This window comes from Pongo abelii, chromosome 10 (assembly GCF_028885655.2).
Source record: "Pongo abelii isolate AG06213 chromosome 10, NHGRI_mPonAbe1-v2.0_pri, whole genome shotgun sequence".
NCBI lineage: Eukaryota > Metazoa > Chordata > Mammalia > Primates > Hominidae > Pongo > Pongo abelii.
In genome coordinates, this window is record NC_071995.2 from 9011129 (window position 1) to 9028019 (window position 16891).

The 16891-nt window shown below is 36.8% G+C and overlaps 1 protein-coding gene across 1 annotated transcript in view; it reads right to left on the reverse strand.

Annotated features, from left to right (window-relative positions):
• Positions 1 to 16891, reverse strand: part of A2M (alpha-2-macroglobulin) — a 50540-nt gene that overhangs the window by 15775 nt on the left and 17874 nt on the right. Inside the window, 7 exon segments of the mRNA NM_001133457.1 lie at positions 8169 to 8220; positions 8881 to 9002; positions 9335 to 9461; positions 10179 to 10407; positions 12442 to 12556; positions 14106 to 14217; positions 14667 to 14828. Coding sequence (NP_001126929.1) covers positions 8169 to 8220; positions 8881 to 9002; positions 9335 to 9461; positions 10179 to 10407; positions 12442 to 12556; positions 14106 to 14217; positions 14667 to 14828 — 919 coding nt within the window.

Consider the following 16891-nt stretch of genomic DNA (forward strand, 5'->3'; position numbering starts at 1 on the left):
CCTTTCTCATAAAATTAATATTAAAACTTTTGTAAGAAAAACAGATGCCATAAACAGTTAAAAAAAATGACCAAGTGAAAGAAAATATGTGCAACATATTCAACAGATAAAGAATTAGTGTCATACAACTGAGTCAGAAAAAAACTACTCAAAAGACAAATGGCCAAAGATTATAAAGGCAATTAATAAACATGCAAAAATAAGGTCATCCTTGTAATTAAGAAAATATAAATTAAAACAACAGCTAAATTTTTTTTTTCTAAATTTTTGGCAAAAATTAAAATTAAAAACTTTGATGGTAACAGATGATGGCAAGTATAACACTGGAAACGTATCCTGGTGGAAGTATAAATGCATTTAGGTAATAAAGAGGAGGATTTTCTTTTTGTAGTTCTACTAAAACTCAGAATAAAGCAAGATGATGGACTAGAAAGTCTCAGGATCTTCCCTCCCTCCACAGAAAGTCCAACTAGCTACTATCCACACAGATCAGAAAATCTATTTTGAAAACCCCAATACTTGGAAACAAGTCTAGGACAACTACATTGTTCACAGAACTGAGTGAAGACAAATTAGAAGGGTAGGAAGAATGGTCTCACTTTGACCATGTCACTGTTCTCACTCCTTTAGGTTAGCACAATGCCAGATAGAGAGGATTTCCCTGGGGTCACAGTTTCTACAGGGGGGGGAAAGAGAACCAGAGATAGACATCAAGATTCTCAAGTATTCAAAGACACTTCTCAGGAAGCCCACTCTGGTCTCATTTCATCGGGAACACCGGAAATAATGAGGTCAGGTAGAAACAAAGAAGGACAGAGCTCACAGTGACCAGCATGTGGATTTTGGTAGTGCTTCTGTGTTTCTGCCAGCTATGGCACCCATTCAGAGATACCAGCCAACTGCATAGCCCATCTGCAAAACTGAACTGGTCAATTTCAGAAGCATGTTGGGAAGTTCAACCTAGCTTGAGTTTCCAGATGGCCAGTCTGTAAGCCCAGCTTCAGAGCTTATGCCAGTGACCCCACCCAGGTAGGAGACACCACCTCTGTGCATTTCATAGAAGTGTAGGGGTTAAATATGCTTGACCTGGGAGTCTAAAGGGTGGCTCAACTCAGCCAAAACCTCATTCCATGGCTCCATTCACAAGGGTAGGGTAGCAATCCTCTATTATGCACATCTAAGAACTATAGTATTTATTTCTCCCCATCCCAAGCAACAACTCCACCTAACCTCACAGCCCAGATTGTGACCCTGCCTAAATTCAGGTCCCAAATAGCAGAATCATCCAGCCAGGCAACACATCTTGTGACTGGCCTGACAAGAGGCCATTGCAGTACCCAGCCAGCAGCTCTACCAGATAGCAGAGACAAAACAGTGATCTTGCGAGGGAGCAAGACCCAACCAGTGGCCCTACCAAACATAAGAGCAAAGGCAGTGGCCCAGCCAACTAGGGAACCCATGAAAAGCTCTGCCTGCTCAAGGTTGTCACCAACTGATCTTTCTAGAATTACAGGCTAGACTAAATAGCAAACGTTTATCCCTGCCAAAGAATACCTATAGGGCCAGAAGAAGTGGCTTTCTCCTCAAATGCACAAACAATGCAAGGACACAGGATTATGAAGAATCAAGGAATCATGACACCTCCAAAAGAAACTGACAAAGCTCAAAAAATTGACCTCATAGAAATAAAGATCTATGAAATCACTGACAAAGAATTCAGAATAATCCTCTTGAAGAAATTCAGTGGACTACAAGAATATATAAATACAAAATTAAATGAAATTTGCAAAACAATACACCAACAAAATGAGAAGTTTGACATAGAAATAGAAACAATTGTGAATAGTGCTGCAATAAACATATGTGTGCATGTGTCTTTATAGCAGCATGATTTATAATCCTTTGGGTATATACTCAGTAATGGGATGGCTGGGTCAAATGGTATTTCTAGTTCTAGATCCCTGAGGAATCGCCACACTGACTTCCACAATAGTTGAACTAGTTTACAATCCCACCAACAGTGTAAAAGTGTTCCTATGTCTCCACATCCTCTCTAGCACCTGTTGTTTCCTGGGACATGGATGAAGCTGGAAACCATCATTCTCAGCAAACTATTGCAAGGACAAAAAACCAAACACCACATGTTCTCACTCACAGGTGGGAAATGAACAATGAGAACACTTGGACACAGGAAGGGGAACATCACACACCAGGGCCTGTTGTGGGGTAGGGGGAGGGGAGAGGGATAGCATTAGGAGATATACTGAATGTAAATGACGAGTTAATGGGTGCAGCATACCAACATGGTGCATGTATACATATGTAATAAACCTGCACATTGTGCACATGTACCCTAGAACTTAAAGTATATAAAAAAAAAAGAAATAGAAATAATTATCTGCAACTTAGCTAATATTGTAAAATAAAAAATAAATAGAAACAATCAAAAAGAAACCAAATAGAAATCCTAGAAATAAAGAATACAATGACTAAGATTAAAAATTCAATAGTAAGCTCAACAGCAGACTTGATCCAGCAGAAGAATCAGTGAGCTCAAAGATAGAGTATTCGGAATTATCCAGGCAGAAGAGCAGAAAGACAAAAGAATGAAGAAAGCCTATGGAAATTATGGGACATCATCATGAAATCAAACCTTTGTATTAAAGAAAGTCCAGAAGAAGAAGAAAGAGACTATAAAGCACATTTAAAGCAATAATGAAAAAAAAAGAGTATAGAATCAGGAAAAAAAAAAAAAAAAAGCAATAATGGCTGAAAACTTCCCTAATCAGGGGATAGATCCTAGCATCCAAGTACAGGAGGCACAGAGGTCTCCAATGAAATTCAAATGAAAGAACTGTTCACTAAGACACAATAATTAAACTATCAAAAATCGAAGACAAAGAAAAAATTCTGAAAGCAGAAGGTGATAATGAAACATATCACATACAAAGGAATTCCAATACAACTATCCATGGATTTTTAGCAGGAACCCTGCAGGCTGAGGGAGAGTGGAGTAATATATTCAAAGTGCTGAAGGAAAACAAAAATAAAAACGTGTAATCAAGAATTCTTCATCCAGCAAAGCTGTCTTTCAGAAATGAGGGAGAAATAAAACATTCCCAGACAAACTAAAAGCTAAGAGAGTCGTCAACATTAGGCCTGCCTTCAGGAATTACTGAAGGGAGTTCTTTAAGCTGAAACAAAAGGCCCCTAATTAATAATACAAAAACACAAAAGCACAAAATTTAATGGTATAAGTAATATAGAGCCATATTCAAAATACTCTATGACTGTAATGCTCTAGTACAAGGGTTAAAAGACAACATATTAATAACAAGCATAGCTAAAAATAGTCAATAAATACACATTACAAAATGATATAAATTCTGACATCAAAGACATAAAATGTGTGTGGGGGAGTGAAAGAATGCAAAGCTAAGTTGTTATCAGCTTGAAATTGACTGTAAACCTCATAGTAACAGTAAGGCAAAAATCTTTAACAGAAGCACAGAACAAAAATTTTAAAAGATTCAAATCATACCACTACAGAACATCAAACCACAAAAGAAGACAGCAAAAGAGGAACAAAGAAGCAAAACAACCAGAAAACAACAAAATGGTAGCACCAAGTCGTTTTTAAAATTAATAATTACCTTGAATGCGAATGGACTAAATTCCCCATTTAAAAGACATAAAGTGACTGAATGGATTTAAAAAAACAGGACCGAAACATATGCGAATTACAAGAGACTCACCTAATTTTTAAGGACACACATAGACTGAAAGTGAAGAGAAGGAAAAAGATGTTCTAGGTAATGGGGACTAAAAGGGAGCAGGGGTAGCTATATTTATATTCAACGAAACAGACTTGAAGTAAAAAACTGTACAAAGAGACAAAGGAGAATATTATATAATGATAAAAGGGTCAATTCATCAAAAGGATATAACAATTGTAAATCTATACGTATCCAACATTGGAGAACCTAAATATATAAAACAAATATTAAAGGTTGAAGGGAGAGATATGTTGCAATGCAGTAATATCAGGGAATTTCAACATCTCACTTTAAAACATCGATAGATTATCCAGAAAGAAAATTAATAAGAAAACGTTGAACTTGACCAACGCTTTAGATCAAATAGACCTAATGGATACACACAGAACATTTCATTTCAAGCAGACAAGAAACATTCTCCAAGATAGATCATATTTTAGCCCACAAAACAAGTCTTAGCAAATTTAAGAAGACTGAAATCGTATCAAGTATCTTTTCTGACCACAATACCATGAAAACTAGAAATGAGTAACAGGAGGAATTAGAAAAAATTCACAAATATATGAAAATTCAACGACACGCTCCTGAACAGCCAATGGGTCAGTAAACAAATTTAAAAGGAAATTCAAAAATATCTTAAGACAAATGAACATGGAAATGGAGCATAACAAAACATAGCATAAAGTAAAAGCAATTCTAAGAGGAAAGCTTATAACAATAAACACCAAAAAAGAAGAAAAATTTCCAATAAAGATACTAATGATATTCCTCAGAGAAGTAGGAAAAGAAGAACAAACTAAGCTCAAAATTGGTAGAACAAAGGAAAATAATAAAGATTAGAGCAGAAATAAATCAAATAGAGACTAGAAAAAGAATACAAAAGATCAATGAAACTGAACTGTTTTTTTTAAAAAGACAGACAAAAACTTTTAGCTAGATTAGCTAAGAAAAAAGAGGGAGGCCTTAAATATATAAAATCAGAAATGAAAGAGGAGAAATTATAGCTGATACCACAGAAATACAAAGGATCATAAGAGAGTATTATGAACAAGTATATACCAATAAATTAGATGATCTAGAAGAAATGAATGCATTCCTAGGCATACATACTACCAAGACTGAATCATGAAGAAATAGAAAATCTGAACTGACAAATAATGAGTGAGGAGATTGAATCAGTAATAAAAAGTTTTCCATTAAAGAAAAGCCTAATAACTGTTGGCTTCACTGCTAGGTTCTACTTATCATTTAAAAAGAATGAATACCAATCCTTTTCAAACTCTGCCAAAAGCTGGAAGAGGAAGGAATACTTTCAAGCTCATTTTATGAGGCGAGCATTACCCTGATACCAATGTCATAAAAAGACATTACAAAAAAGAATTACAGGCCAATATTCTTGATGAATATAGATGCAAAAATACTCAATAAAATACTAGCATAGCAGCTAAGCATGGTGGCATACACCTGTGGGTGGCTGAGGTGGTAGGATTGCTTGAGCTCAGGAGTTCAAGTCCAGTCTGGGGAACACAGCAAAAGCTCATCACTTAAAAAACTAAACCAACTAACCAACCACACAAAATAAGCTGGCAGACTAAATCCTACAATACATTAAAAGGATCATCTACCTAGTCAAGTGGGATTTATCCCTGAGATGCAAAAATTGTTCAACACATGCATATCAATAAATGTGATACATCACATTTACAGAATGAAGGGTAAAAACCATACGATCATCTTGTTAGATGGAGAAAAAGTATTTGACAAAATTCAATGCTCTTTTATGATAAAACACTCACCAAATTAGATATACAAGCAATGTTCCTCAACACAATAAAGGCCATGTATGATAAACCTATAGCTTACATATTTAACAGTGAAAAATTGAAAAACTTTCCTTTAAGACCTGGAACAAGACAAGGATACCCACTGTCACCATTTATTTTCAAAGTAGTGCTGGAAGTAGCAGCAAGAGCAATCAAACACGAAAAAGAAATGAAAAATATCCAAATTGATGAGGAAAAAGTAAAATTTTCACTGTTGGTGATGACATTATCTTATATATTGGAAGCTCAAAACACTTCATCACAGGGCTGCAAGAACTTATAAATGAATGCAATAAAGTTGCAAGATACAAAATCAACACGTAAAAATCAGTAGTATCTTCTATACACTAACAATGAATGATCGAAGAAGAAATAAAAACAATCCCATTTACGATAGCTATGAAACAAGATGTAGAAATAAATCTAATCAAGGAGGTGAAATGTACACTGAAAATTATAAAACACTGATGAAAGAAATCAAAGAGAACACAAATAAATGAAAAAAACATACAATGTTCATGGATTGGAAGAATTAATACTGTTAAAATGTCCACACTACCCAAAGCAATCTATACATTCAATGTAATCCCCATCAAATTACTGATGTCTAGTTATGGAATCATAAGTGTCATCAACAGATGAATAGATAAAGAAAATTTGGTATATATACACATAGAATTCCATTCCATTTTAAAAAACAAGAACATTCTGCTACTTAGGGCAGCATGATTAAATCTGGAGGAGATTATGTTGAGTTGAAATAAGCCAGATACAGGAAAACAAATATTGCATGTTCTGATTTGTATGTGGAAGCTAAAACATTCAAATTCACAGGAGCAAAGAGTAGAATGGTGGTTATGGAGGATGAGGCTGGAGTAAAAAGAAGGTGGTGTTCAAGGGACACAAAGTCTCACACAGAAGGAATACATTTTTTTCTTTTTGGGATCTATTGCACAGCATGGTGAAAATAGTTAATAATAGTGTATTGTATGTTTCAAACTTGCTTAGAGAATTTCAAATGTTCCCACCACAAAACATAAGTATTTGAGGTTAGCTTGATTTAATTATTTCACATTCTATTCATAAATCATAACATCACTTTGTATGCTGTATATATATACAATTATAAATGGTCAGTTTACAATGTAATTAAGGAACAACCACCACCAACCAAACTTTTATGCATATCTATGCATATGCTCTCTGACTCAGGAATTTAACATTTTGGATCTATCCTAGCTGTACTTGCATATGTTCATAAGGAGGCTATTATTATAATTAATTAACTAATTTTTTAAAGCTAGCGAATAGTTGAAAAAATCAATACAGGAGGACTAAAACACTAAGCAGAATTGTGATGTATTTATATTATAGGATTAAAAGCAATTAAAAGGAAAGACCTAGATCTACAATTTAACATAGATAAATCTCCAAGACAGGTTGCTGAGTGAAAAACAGTGATTTATAGAATGCAACATACACAGTTTATTATATGTAAATCACACATCCACAAACATATACATCTACACACATTATTTCTAAAGATAAATGGATGACAATTAAAGTACTGAAAAATGTTCGGGGGGGGTGACATTAACCTTTAATATGATGTTCTGTTTTGTTTTTTTAAAGAAGAATATATTTTCGTAAAATTAGGTAGGCAAATTTGATTATGTTGGTAATTAAAATGAAACTTAGTAAAACGATTTGATGATTAGCCCTTACACCTAAGAGATACATCAAAATGAGTAACTCAGAAATGGAGAAGTCATGATAAAAGGATTGAATGATAGGTACTCAGTTCACTTAAATGTAGAAATAAGGCTAAACGACAAGGAAGTTATGTTTTTAGGATACATTTTATATGTTACATCTTGGCAACAGATGAATAGATAAAGCATTTAGTATTTAGTATGAAAAACATACTAAATGTATAGGTAATCAGAGAAAGGCAATGAACATATGTATGATGTTGATTCAATGTTGGTTTGGGGTGAGAATGCATTGTGCTGATAAATTTCTCAGTGTATTAAATTTTTACTGTTAAGTTTCTTCAGTTCCTTCTCAAATGATTGATAGGGCATTAGATACGGGATAGGCATCAAACAAATATTAATATGGCAATAATGGTAAAGGCCATGACAACTTTTCCTTTGGGAAATAGCAATCCCGTTATCAAATACTGTTGGCTATGTAAAACTCAGTGTTAGAATGCCCTAAATTCAGCTGTCCATAGTTTGCATTATTAATTATTTAAGGAAACATCCCTTTTGGTAATATTCATTTTGATTCTACCCACTTTCTACCTATGCCCATGCCATACACTGGTCAGAAAGTCATTTGGTGTTTGCATAGGTGCTGCAAAAGATCAAGAGTCAGAATGCAGGCCTAGGGATATTCTGATCAAATTACTTGGCCTTCCTAAGAACTATTTTCCACATTTGTCAAACGCGTTGATGGTCCTTCAGGTCTTAGATCACAAAGAAAGTGTAGGAATAATATATAAATGTTCTTTGAACTTTAAATGTTAGACTTTAATGTTTTTTAAACTGTGATGGTTGACTCTTACCTGATGGACAAAGCAGGGAGTTGAATGTTGTTTCCTTCTCTAGTCCTTCAGGCTTTAGGTAAAAGAAAGAAAAGCTAGTGAGAATGGACTGACCTTCAGAACATGTGTGTTAATGGAGGGACCACAGATATTTGGATAGTGAAGACAAGGATTTAAACTGTGTTATCTAAGAAAATTCTGTACATATAAGCAATATATGTAGGAGGTAGTTCGATGCATGAACAGGTGAAGGAAAAATTAAGAAAGTAAATCAAAGGGAGGCTGCGCATGGTGGCTCACACCTATAATCCCAGCACTTTGGGAAGCAGAGGTGGGCAGATCACTTGAGGCCAGGAGTTCGAGACCAGCCTGGTCAACGTGGTGAAACCCTGTCTTTACTAAAAATACAAAAACTAGCTGGGCGTGGTGGTGCACACCTGTAATCCCAGCTACTCAGGAGGCTGAGGCACGAGAATTGCTTGAACTCAGGAGGCGGAGGTTGCAGTGACCAGAGATCCTGCCACTGCACTCCAGCCTGGGTGACAGAGCAAGACTCTGCCTCCAAAACAAAAACAAAAACAAAAAAACCCCAACAAAACAGAAAGTAAATCAAGAGAGAGATAGGACAGAGAGATGCATGAGAATAATATTATAAAATATCCATATATTATTATATTACCCACATATATTATTATATATTATTATGGACTATATATTATTTAGGTTTACTTACTTCAACCAACAGAGGCTTGATGACTGTGTCTTTCTTTCCATATTCAGGAACTGAAGCCACCTCAGTCCCACACAGCTCTTGAGACTCTAGTGCCTCTGCACTCACAGTGAAATTCACATTTCCTGAAAAAAAAAGGCCAATAGAAATGAATAGCCTCTTCCCCTTCCTCCATGCCTCCAAACTAAAGATTTATAAATGTTCAATGCTCTGTAAACTTTTGTTTTATTAAAACACAGAGGCAGGAACGGAAACATGCAAATGAGAGGTGAATGATACTGAGAATTCAAGGTGGAGATGTTGAGGATATCCTTGTAGGCATCTTAGAATAAAAGACAAAGGAAAAAAATCGCAGCATCTAGTGGTCTTTTCCTGAAGGAAGTAGCACTCAATATAAGGTTCCCACTGCCGTATACAATCTTTGAGTAGAGAATTATCTCTAGGAGTTTTTGCTCACCTAATGACTTTGGGGTTATTGCCCAGGACACAGTTTGCCGCCCGTTTGCACAGATGCAGTGAGGCGCTTGTTCCTTCTCCACTGGGACAGCTAGGAAGGCGGGAGAGGCTTCCAGCTGCACACTGACCTGAAACCACACATAAGAAAGAGTAGAGGGGGAAGGAGAACAGAGGGAGAATGGGTTTGAAGTAAAGCATCTTGAGGAATTGGTTAGATTTCAGGTTGCCTCACATTAAAGGTGATATAAATGAAGATCAAGTACCTGAAATACATTTAAGTGGCTCTTAATCTATCAGATTTACACAGGTAAATCTGAGTTATTTTGGAAGCCACCTGCTCTTTCACATGATGGGACCAGAGGAAGGGAAAGGTAATGATGGCATGCTGCTCTACCTCTTTGGTCTGGAACTTTGACCATTCCCCCGGATCTCCCGGCAGAGGATACAAGACTTATAAACAGTTACGGTTTCAGCAGAGGTAAGATGCTCACAAACGACTTTTAAAATTAGGTTTAATATAATGAATGAGCTATGAAAAGTTAAATATATGAGATAGCAGAGGTTGAAACCTTGTAGAATCTGTCATGAGAATAGAGTACTGACTTTTGTCATCCCTGTCAGAATTCTTCATACCACACAAATACTAACTTTGAAGGGTTATAAGGGCTAGAAACTTGCTTTATGGTGCAACTTGGTATTTGGAGATCTCACAACCTGTAACTTATACAATCATGAATATCTAGTAAGCATATTTTGCATACAAGAGTTTGTCAGTATTCCTAGGAATGCAACTTTTAATTTACTTGATAGCTACCTTGTATTTAATTTAGGAAAAAGATCCTTACCCGGATGCATTTGGGAAGGTAGTTTAGGACCGTGGCCTTGAGTGTGAAGACCTCTCCACGAATCACAGAGTAAGGCATTGTGAGCTCCACAAAGAAGGGCTGGAAGGCTCGGAGAGAGGCAGTGGAAGAGATACCAAGTCCAGCATCTTCGGACAGGCAGAAGGCCCCTGCCTTCCACTCGGTGATGGTGTCAGGGACTGTTACTCCCACCTCAGCCACACCTGATGAGCTGGGGAGGAGGGTAAGTGAAGAACAGAACGTATACAGTTAAATACATCCTTTCTAGGGAGAGAATCCCTAGGAATGATTCTACTGCCATGTCTTAAAAACACTCAACAGAAATACCAATAATGGAGAGTATAATCAAGGATCGAGATGGGAATATAAGTCCTTTTCTTCCAACTGTTTTTAACTGTAGTATATCAGAATTGTAGCATAATCTTTTACAGACAATATAGTTATAAATTTAATATGCAGTTTGAGATTGTTCTTAAGTTCTCTTCTCTAAAATGCTATTCCACTGAGGGCTGCTTTATAATTTTAAATTTTACCACTATTGTGTATAGTGGGCCTGACTGAATCTGTATTTAACTCAGGATTGCTAATCAGTGAGGGATCTCTTACAGGCAATCTGTGCAGTCCTTGGTTGTATTAGGTCCTTAGCCCATTTTCTGCAAATCTTAGAATTAAATTTGCACAACATTTTTTAGCTCTGATGCAATTAGATTAGTAAGACTTCTTAGCTGATGTATTTATGTTAAACATCTCCTGAAATTAGCAATGCGTTTGAAAGAAGTACTTCAGTACTGAAAAATTAGCTAACAGCTCCCAGTTTCTCCCTGGAAGGGCTTCTTCTACCCACTTTATCAGTTGCTGACTGAGTGTTGGGCTTCTAACTAGCCTGCACCGGGAAGCAGAAGAGGTAGGGAAATGACAGACTTACAGGAAGCCTGAAAAACAGTAAGGGCACTTCCCATGCCTCCTTCCCCTGGCTCGCCCCACGGATAAAACCAGGTCTGAACATACCCCTGGGAATAATTTGTCTATGCATCAAGCACCCCAACGTTTACAGCTCCTACCTAAGGGTCTGGCTCCTAAATCACCTAGCTCCAGGAGTAGATGGAGCTCTGCAATCAGGAGTCTCCCTAGACCACAGTGAACACAGAGGTGATTTTAAATAGGCCTTTGAGCAATGCCAGCGGCTACCCGCCCCCACCACCCCTTGGCTAACTACAGAGAGAACAGGCAAAATCTCCCATTTCTAGCTGTCTCCTAAGGGTTGGGCTTCTAAACAGCCTGCATCTGGTAGTGAAAGGGAGAAGTAAACAAGACTCCAGGAGCCTGAAAGGGAGTATATGGCCATTCCGGCTCTTTCTCTCCACCTGCCCCACTGGCTTGTTTCAGGGATAAAACTCTGTTTCCAGTGTCTCTCTGGAAGGAGTTTGTTCACTCCCCTTGGTGCAAATGTACATTGCCACAGCCATTATGGAAAACAGTATGAAGATACCTCAAAAATTTTAAAATGGAAACTACCATACGTCCCAGAAATCCCTCTTCTGGGTATACTCCCAACGGAAATGAAATAAGCACCTTGTAGAGATATATGTGTTTTGGTGTTCATTACAGCATTATTCACAGTTGCCAAGATATAAAAACAACCTAAGTGTCTGGGTGAATGGACAAATAAATTGTGACTATGCATAATGGAATATTATTCAGCCTTAAGTGAAAGAAGATCCTGCCATTTGTGACAATATGGATGAACCTGGGGGAGATTATGCTAAGTGAAATAAGCCAGACACAGGACAAGTACTGCATGATCTTACCTGTATGTGGATGCTAAAAGAAGTTGAATACATAGGAACAGAGAGTAGAACAGTGGTTGGGGTTGCAGGGATGGGGAGAAGCAGGTCAAAGGGTACAAAGTTGAAGTTATGTAGGATGAATAAATTTAGAAATCTAAAGTGCAGCATGAGGACTGTAGTTGATAATATTGTATTGGATACTGAAACTTGGCTAAGAGGATAGATTTTAGGTGCGCTTGCCATGCACACAAAAACAGGTAACAATGTGAGCTAATGGATGTGTTAATTTGCTTGACTGTAGTAATCATTTTACTATGTGTATGTGTATATATATATATCAAAACATCATGTTGTACATCATAAACATATAAAACAATAAAAACAGAAAAACTAGCAAAGAGTTGAAAATAGTCAGGGACCTCTATTGTTGCATATTGCATATGCAGGAAGTTACTTACTTTACCACCACCAAATCCCAGATCCATGTCTCAGGGAAGTACTTTCGTACGGTCTCCGTGGGAGGCTCTTCAGCATGCACCAGGCGTGCATGGCCTCTTCCCATTACATCTGACTCTATGGTGAGTGAGGAAGAAGACATTACAATAAACATACAGATAAAGCTTATGAGAGAATGTAACAGTTGCCACCAAACAAACAAACAAACAAATCGTCTGATGAAATAGAGAGGAAGGAGGAGAGGGCACTTGGGTCATGAAGGAAAGCGTCTTTGAGGAGGAAATATGTTGGATAACTTATGAAGTATTAGAATAAGCTAGGAGAGGTCGGGCGCAGTGGCTCATGCCTGTAATTCCAGCACTTTGGGAGGCCGAGGCGGGTGGATCACGAGGTCAGGAGATCAAGACCATCCTGGCTAACACAATGAAACCCCGTCTCTACTAAAAATACAAAAAAAATCAGCCGGGCGTGGTGGCGGGCACCTGTAGTCCCAGCGACTTGGGAGGCTGAAGCAGGAGAATGGTGTGAACCTGGGAGGCGGAGCTTGCAGTGAGCCAAGATGGCACCATTGCACTCCAGCCTGGGCGACAGAGTGAGACTTCGTCTCAAAAAAACAAAAAAACAAACACACAAACAAAAAACAAAAAAAACAAGAATAAACTAGGAGTGAGCTGGGGGAGGAGGATCATAAGCAGAGGCTATAGAGACTTTGGCAGACAGAGGCTTGGATTGTCTGTGGGGCACAGGGACTCTGTGGAGTCCTATGTGGCTGCTGCTGCTGTGCTAAGTGGAGAGTGCTATGACACAAGGCCGTGAAGAGGGCCGGAATCCAAGTTTCCATTGGTATGCCCCTCTGCAGGAGCAAGGAAAAACTGACACACATGTTATGACAGTGGCTTTGAGAAACAGTTTACTGGAGGGAAAAGTTCAATGATAATAAAGACTATTCTCTATCGTGTCAGAAGATTACAGTTAGTTTCTTTTACTCTATTCACCTTCTATTAAGGGTGTGTTGGTCAATATTTCACAACCAGCTCTCTGGAAAAAAAATTGTGCATATATATATATATCTATACATGCATAAATTTACTATAAATCTTACTAATAAAGGATTATATGATATAATTTATAAATAATAAAATATGCCATAGACTTCATAGTGAATTCCATAGAGCCAACTGATTCTCCCTAAATGCTTTCCTTGATTTTTGACCCTCTTTTCTCTGTACTCAACTTATCCTCAATCATGATTTGACAATATGGGACTATAAATAAATGCTTGATTACTATTCAGTTCATCAAAGAAGTAGCTCATGTCATTGATGAATGTGTGTGGTTCCAACATAAATACTGGCTGATGTTTTGGGGAAGTTAACAGCTTTTTTACCTGACTGATGGAGAATGGTAGTCTTGTTTTGTGAACATTTCTATTTCTGTTTACACTAATCCTACACTTGGAAACTTTCTCTTTCCTTTCAGCCTAACACTTCTATCTCCATCTACTAGAATTTGAGTTTATGTTGCTATATGACCTTGAGCAATAACCTTAATATGTATGACTCACACGTCCTTTTTTTTTGTTAATTTTTGTCACATTGCATCTTTTAAAAAATTTAAAATTTGGTGAATATATTAGGCAATATATATTTATTAATTTTTTGTTTACCATAAAAACCTACACGTAGACCTTCAGGTCCATGCATTTCATACTGTTGAAGCTGTGGACACAGTTTGGGTTTACGAATCTTTGAGTTGGTGAATGCCTTTAAGCCCATGTCCTGCAAAGGAAATTATCATCTAATCAGTAAATATATATTACAAAATATACATAGGTGGCTACTTCTTTTCATTGAATTTGACAAGCAATCCAGTTAAATTAAACTTTTAACATTCACATCTGTAGAAGGGATATTCATATACTTAAGGATGTAATTTTATTCTTTTCATTAAACTCTTTCAACAGTAATTATTTTGTATATGTGATATTAATAAACATCACAGAGCAATTAATTCCTGTGAAAAAAGAAAACTTGAATAATACTCCAAAAAGTTCCAGCTTAGTTCAGCAGCTTTTAGCAGATCTGCTGCTATTAGTGGAGAAGCCACTTACCTCTTTATATCCCATTACCCTCAGCTAGGACATGAAGGCATTCAAATACAGACTCTTTGACATGTGTAATATTTTAAGAACCTTAAGATCAGACCATCTGCAACATAAGGAGTTTACCTCTAGGAAGCTATACATATCCTTTTCATTTGTACTTGATACTGGAGTATATGTGATTCCATTAATATAGACATTATGACGATTGATGCAGTCTTCATCGCCCTGGTCATTCAAAGGCCCAGGGAAGCCAGTGAGGTCCTTTTCTGGTAGCAGGTTATAAACCTGTACAAATACAAAAGACAAAAAGGCAAACTTCTTTGTGACATTTTTTAAGTTCAAGGAGAAAAGAACAGGAATAATGAACATCCATCTTTCTTTGAGTGCTCTCATTGCTTTGATGATTTATAGAGGGTATGGATCATTTTCTTGACACAGTGTTTTCATTTTGAAGATGTTTAACGGTTTTAGGAAAAAACCAAAACACTCCATCTAAGTACTCATCTAAGTACTAAGTACTACTTCGTTACACAGTTCAGAGGCCACCACTAGACTCAACACTGGAATGAAATAAAACTCTATTAATTGAAAAATCGAGGTCTGTTGTATTTGTGACATTGCACAAAGCTTTGAGATGATAGAAGGAAATGATAGTTTTGTGCTTATCTTGTGGTGAGCAACTGACTCAGTATATAACAAAGTTAATGGGTGCATGTTCTAAACAGGCACACGAATAGGAATATCCTCTCTCCACAGGACATGATGGCATTTTCTTAGGTATTATTAATGGAAACAAAATGCTCCAGATCTTCATATAATACATAAAACTTTAACTGTAAAATTCTAGACATGATGCTTTCAAGTCCATTTGAAGGTGAGAAGTAAGACAGACATAAAAATTGTGATAGTTACATTGTATTATATTCATAGGAGTTTAAAACTGATTGACAAGAACAGATGAGCAAAGTGAGTGGTGTGATGAAATTAGACACTTTCTCAAAGTATCTTAACATTTCCCATTTCCTATCCCGGCTTTTATTGTGGCATATTCCATAATTATTGTCTGTCTCATCTATGGGACAGACAATGTAAGTTCCATGAGACATAAATTTTTGTCTTTCCAGTAGCTCACTGCTTGATCTCTACTAGCACTTAGTATAATGCCTAGAACACAGTGGGCATTAAATAAATGTGTTGAATGAATGACCTACATTAGTAGCAGCAAAGTGTTTCACTGGTAAAACACTAATCAAAGGTTGAGAAGAGCTGGTGTTTTAACTCAGGTCTACTACTAAATCCCTGAAAGCTTCTGCTTTATTATTAATAAATAGGATTGTCTGCCTTATATACCCATCAGGGTTGATATAATTTGAAAAATTCTTTGAGAATTATAAAATTATGTTATAAAAATATAAAATGTATATTATTTTCCCACATATCCTCTTGAGATCCTACTGTCGAAATGTACTTAATGCTTCCTTTAGAAGTATTCTAATATTTTCAGTTAAAATCCCATTAGAAGGACAAACAAGTAAGAAATATTTTCTTATAAGTTTCTATTTCAGGAAAATAAAAATATAAATTTCTCTTTGTTAAATTATGGTAGTAGAAAAAACTTCAGTAAGAGGTTATTACAATTGTTCTCATATTAAAAATCTGAAGATGTGAGCAAACTACTATTAGTACATGCTATTAACTAGCTTTTGTTGTTCCAATTCAGCATACCCTTTTGGTATTTCTTCTATTAGCTCCATGTTTTCAAAGAGTTCTGTTATCAATGTCAATTATATAGTAATTCATTTTTCCTAAGTTTTGTTCCTCAGAGATAATACATATGTTCCCTCAGAAATTATGTGTAGCTTGGGACAGCAATTATTTCTACTGATATAATTCTTTTTTTTTTTTTTTTTTTGAGACCAAGTCTTGCTCTATTGCCTAGGCTGGAGTGCAGTGGCACGATCTCGGCTCACTCAACCTCCACCTCCTGGGTTCAAGCGATTCTCCTGCCTCAGCCTCCTGAGTAGCTGGGATGACAGGCTCCCGCCACCACGCCTGACTAATTTTTGTATTTTTAGTAGATACGGGGTTTCATCATATTGGCCAGACTGGTCTCAAACTCCTGACCTCAAGTGATCTGCCTGCCTTGGCCTCCCAAAGTGTTGGGATTACAGGCGTGAGCCACCACGTCCAGCCATAATTCTTCTAAATCTGATATTTCATTTAGCCTGTGTAGTCTTAGTGCAGGTACATGTATCACTTTTGTTAGGCTTTTTGAAATGTTGAAACTAGTTTGACAACTCCTATTACTGGTTGCATGGAGCTCTGGGATTTTAAGGACTTTTGGTAGT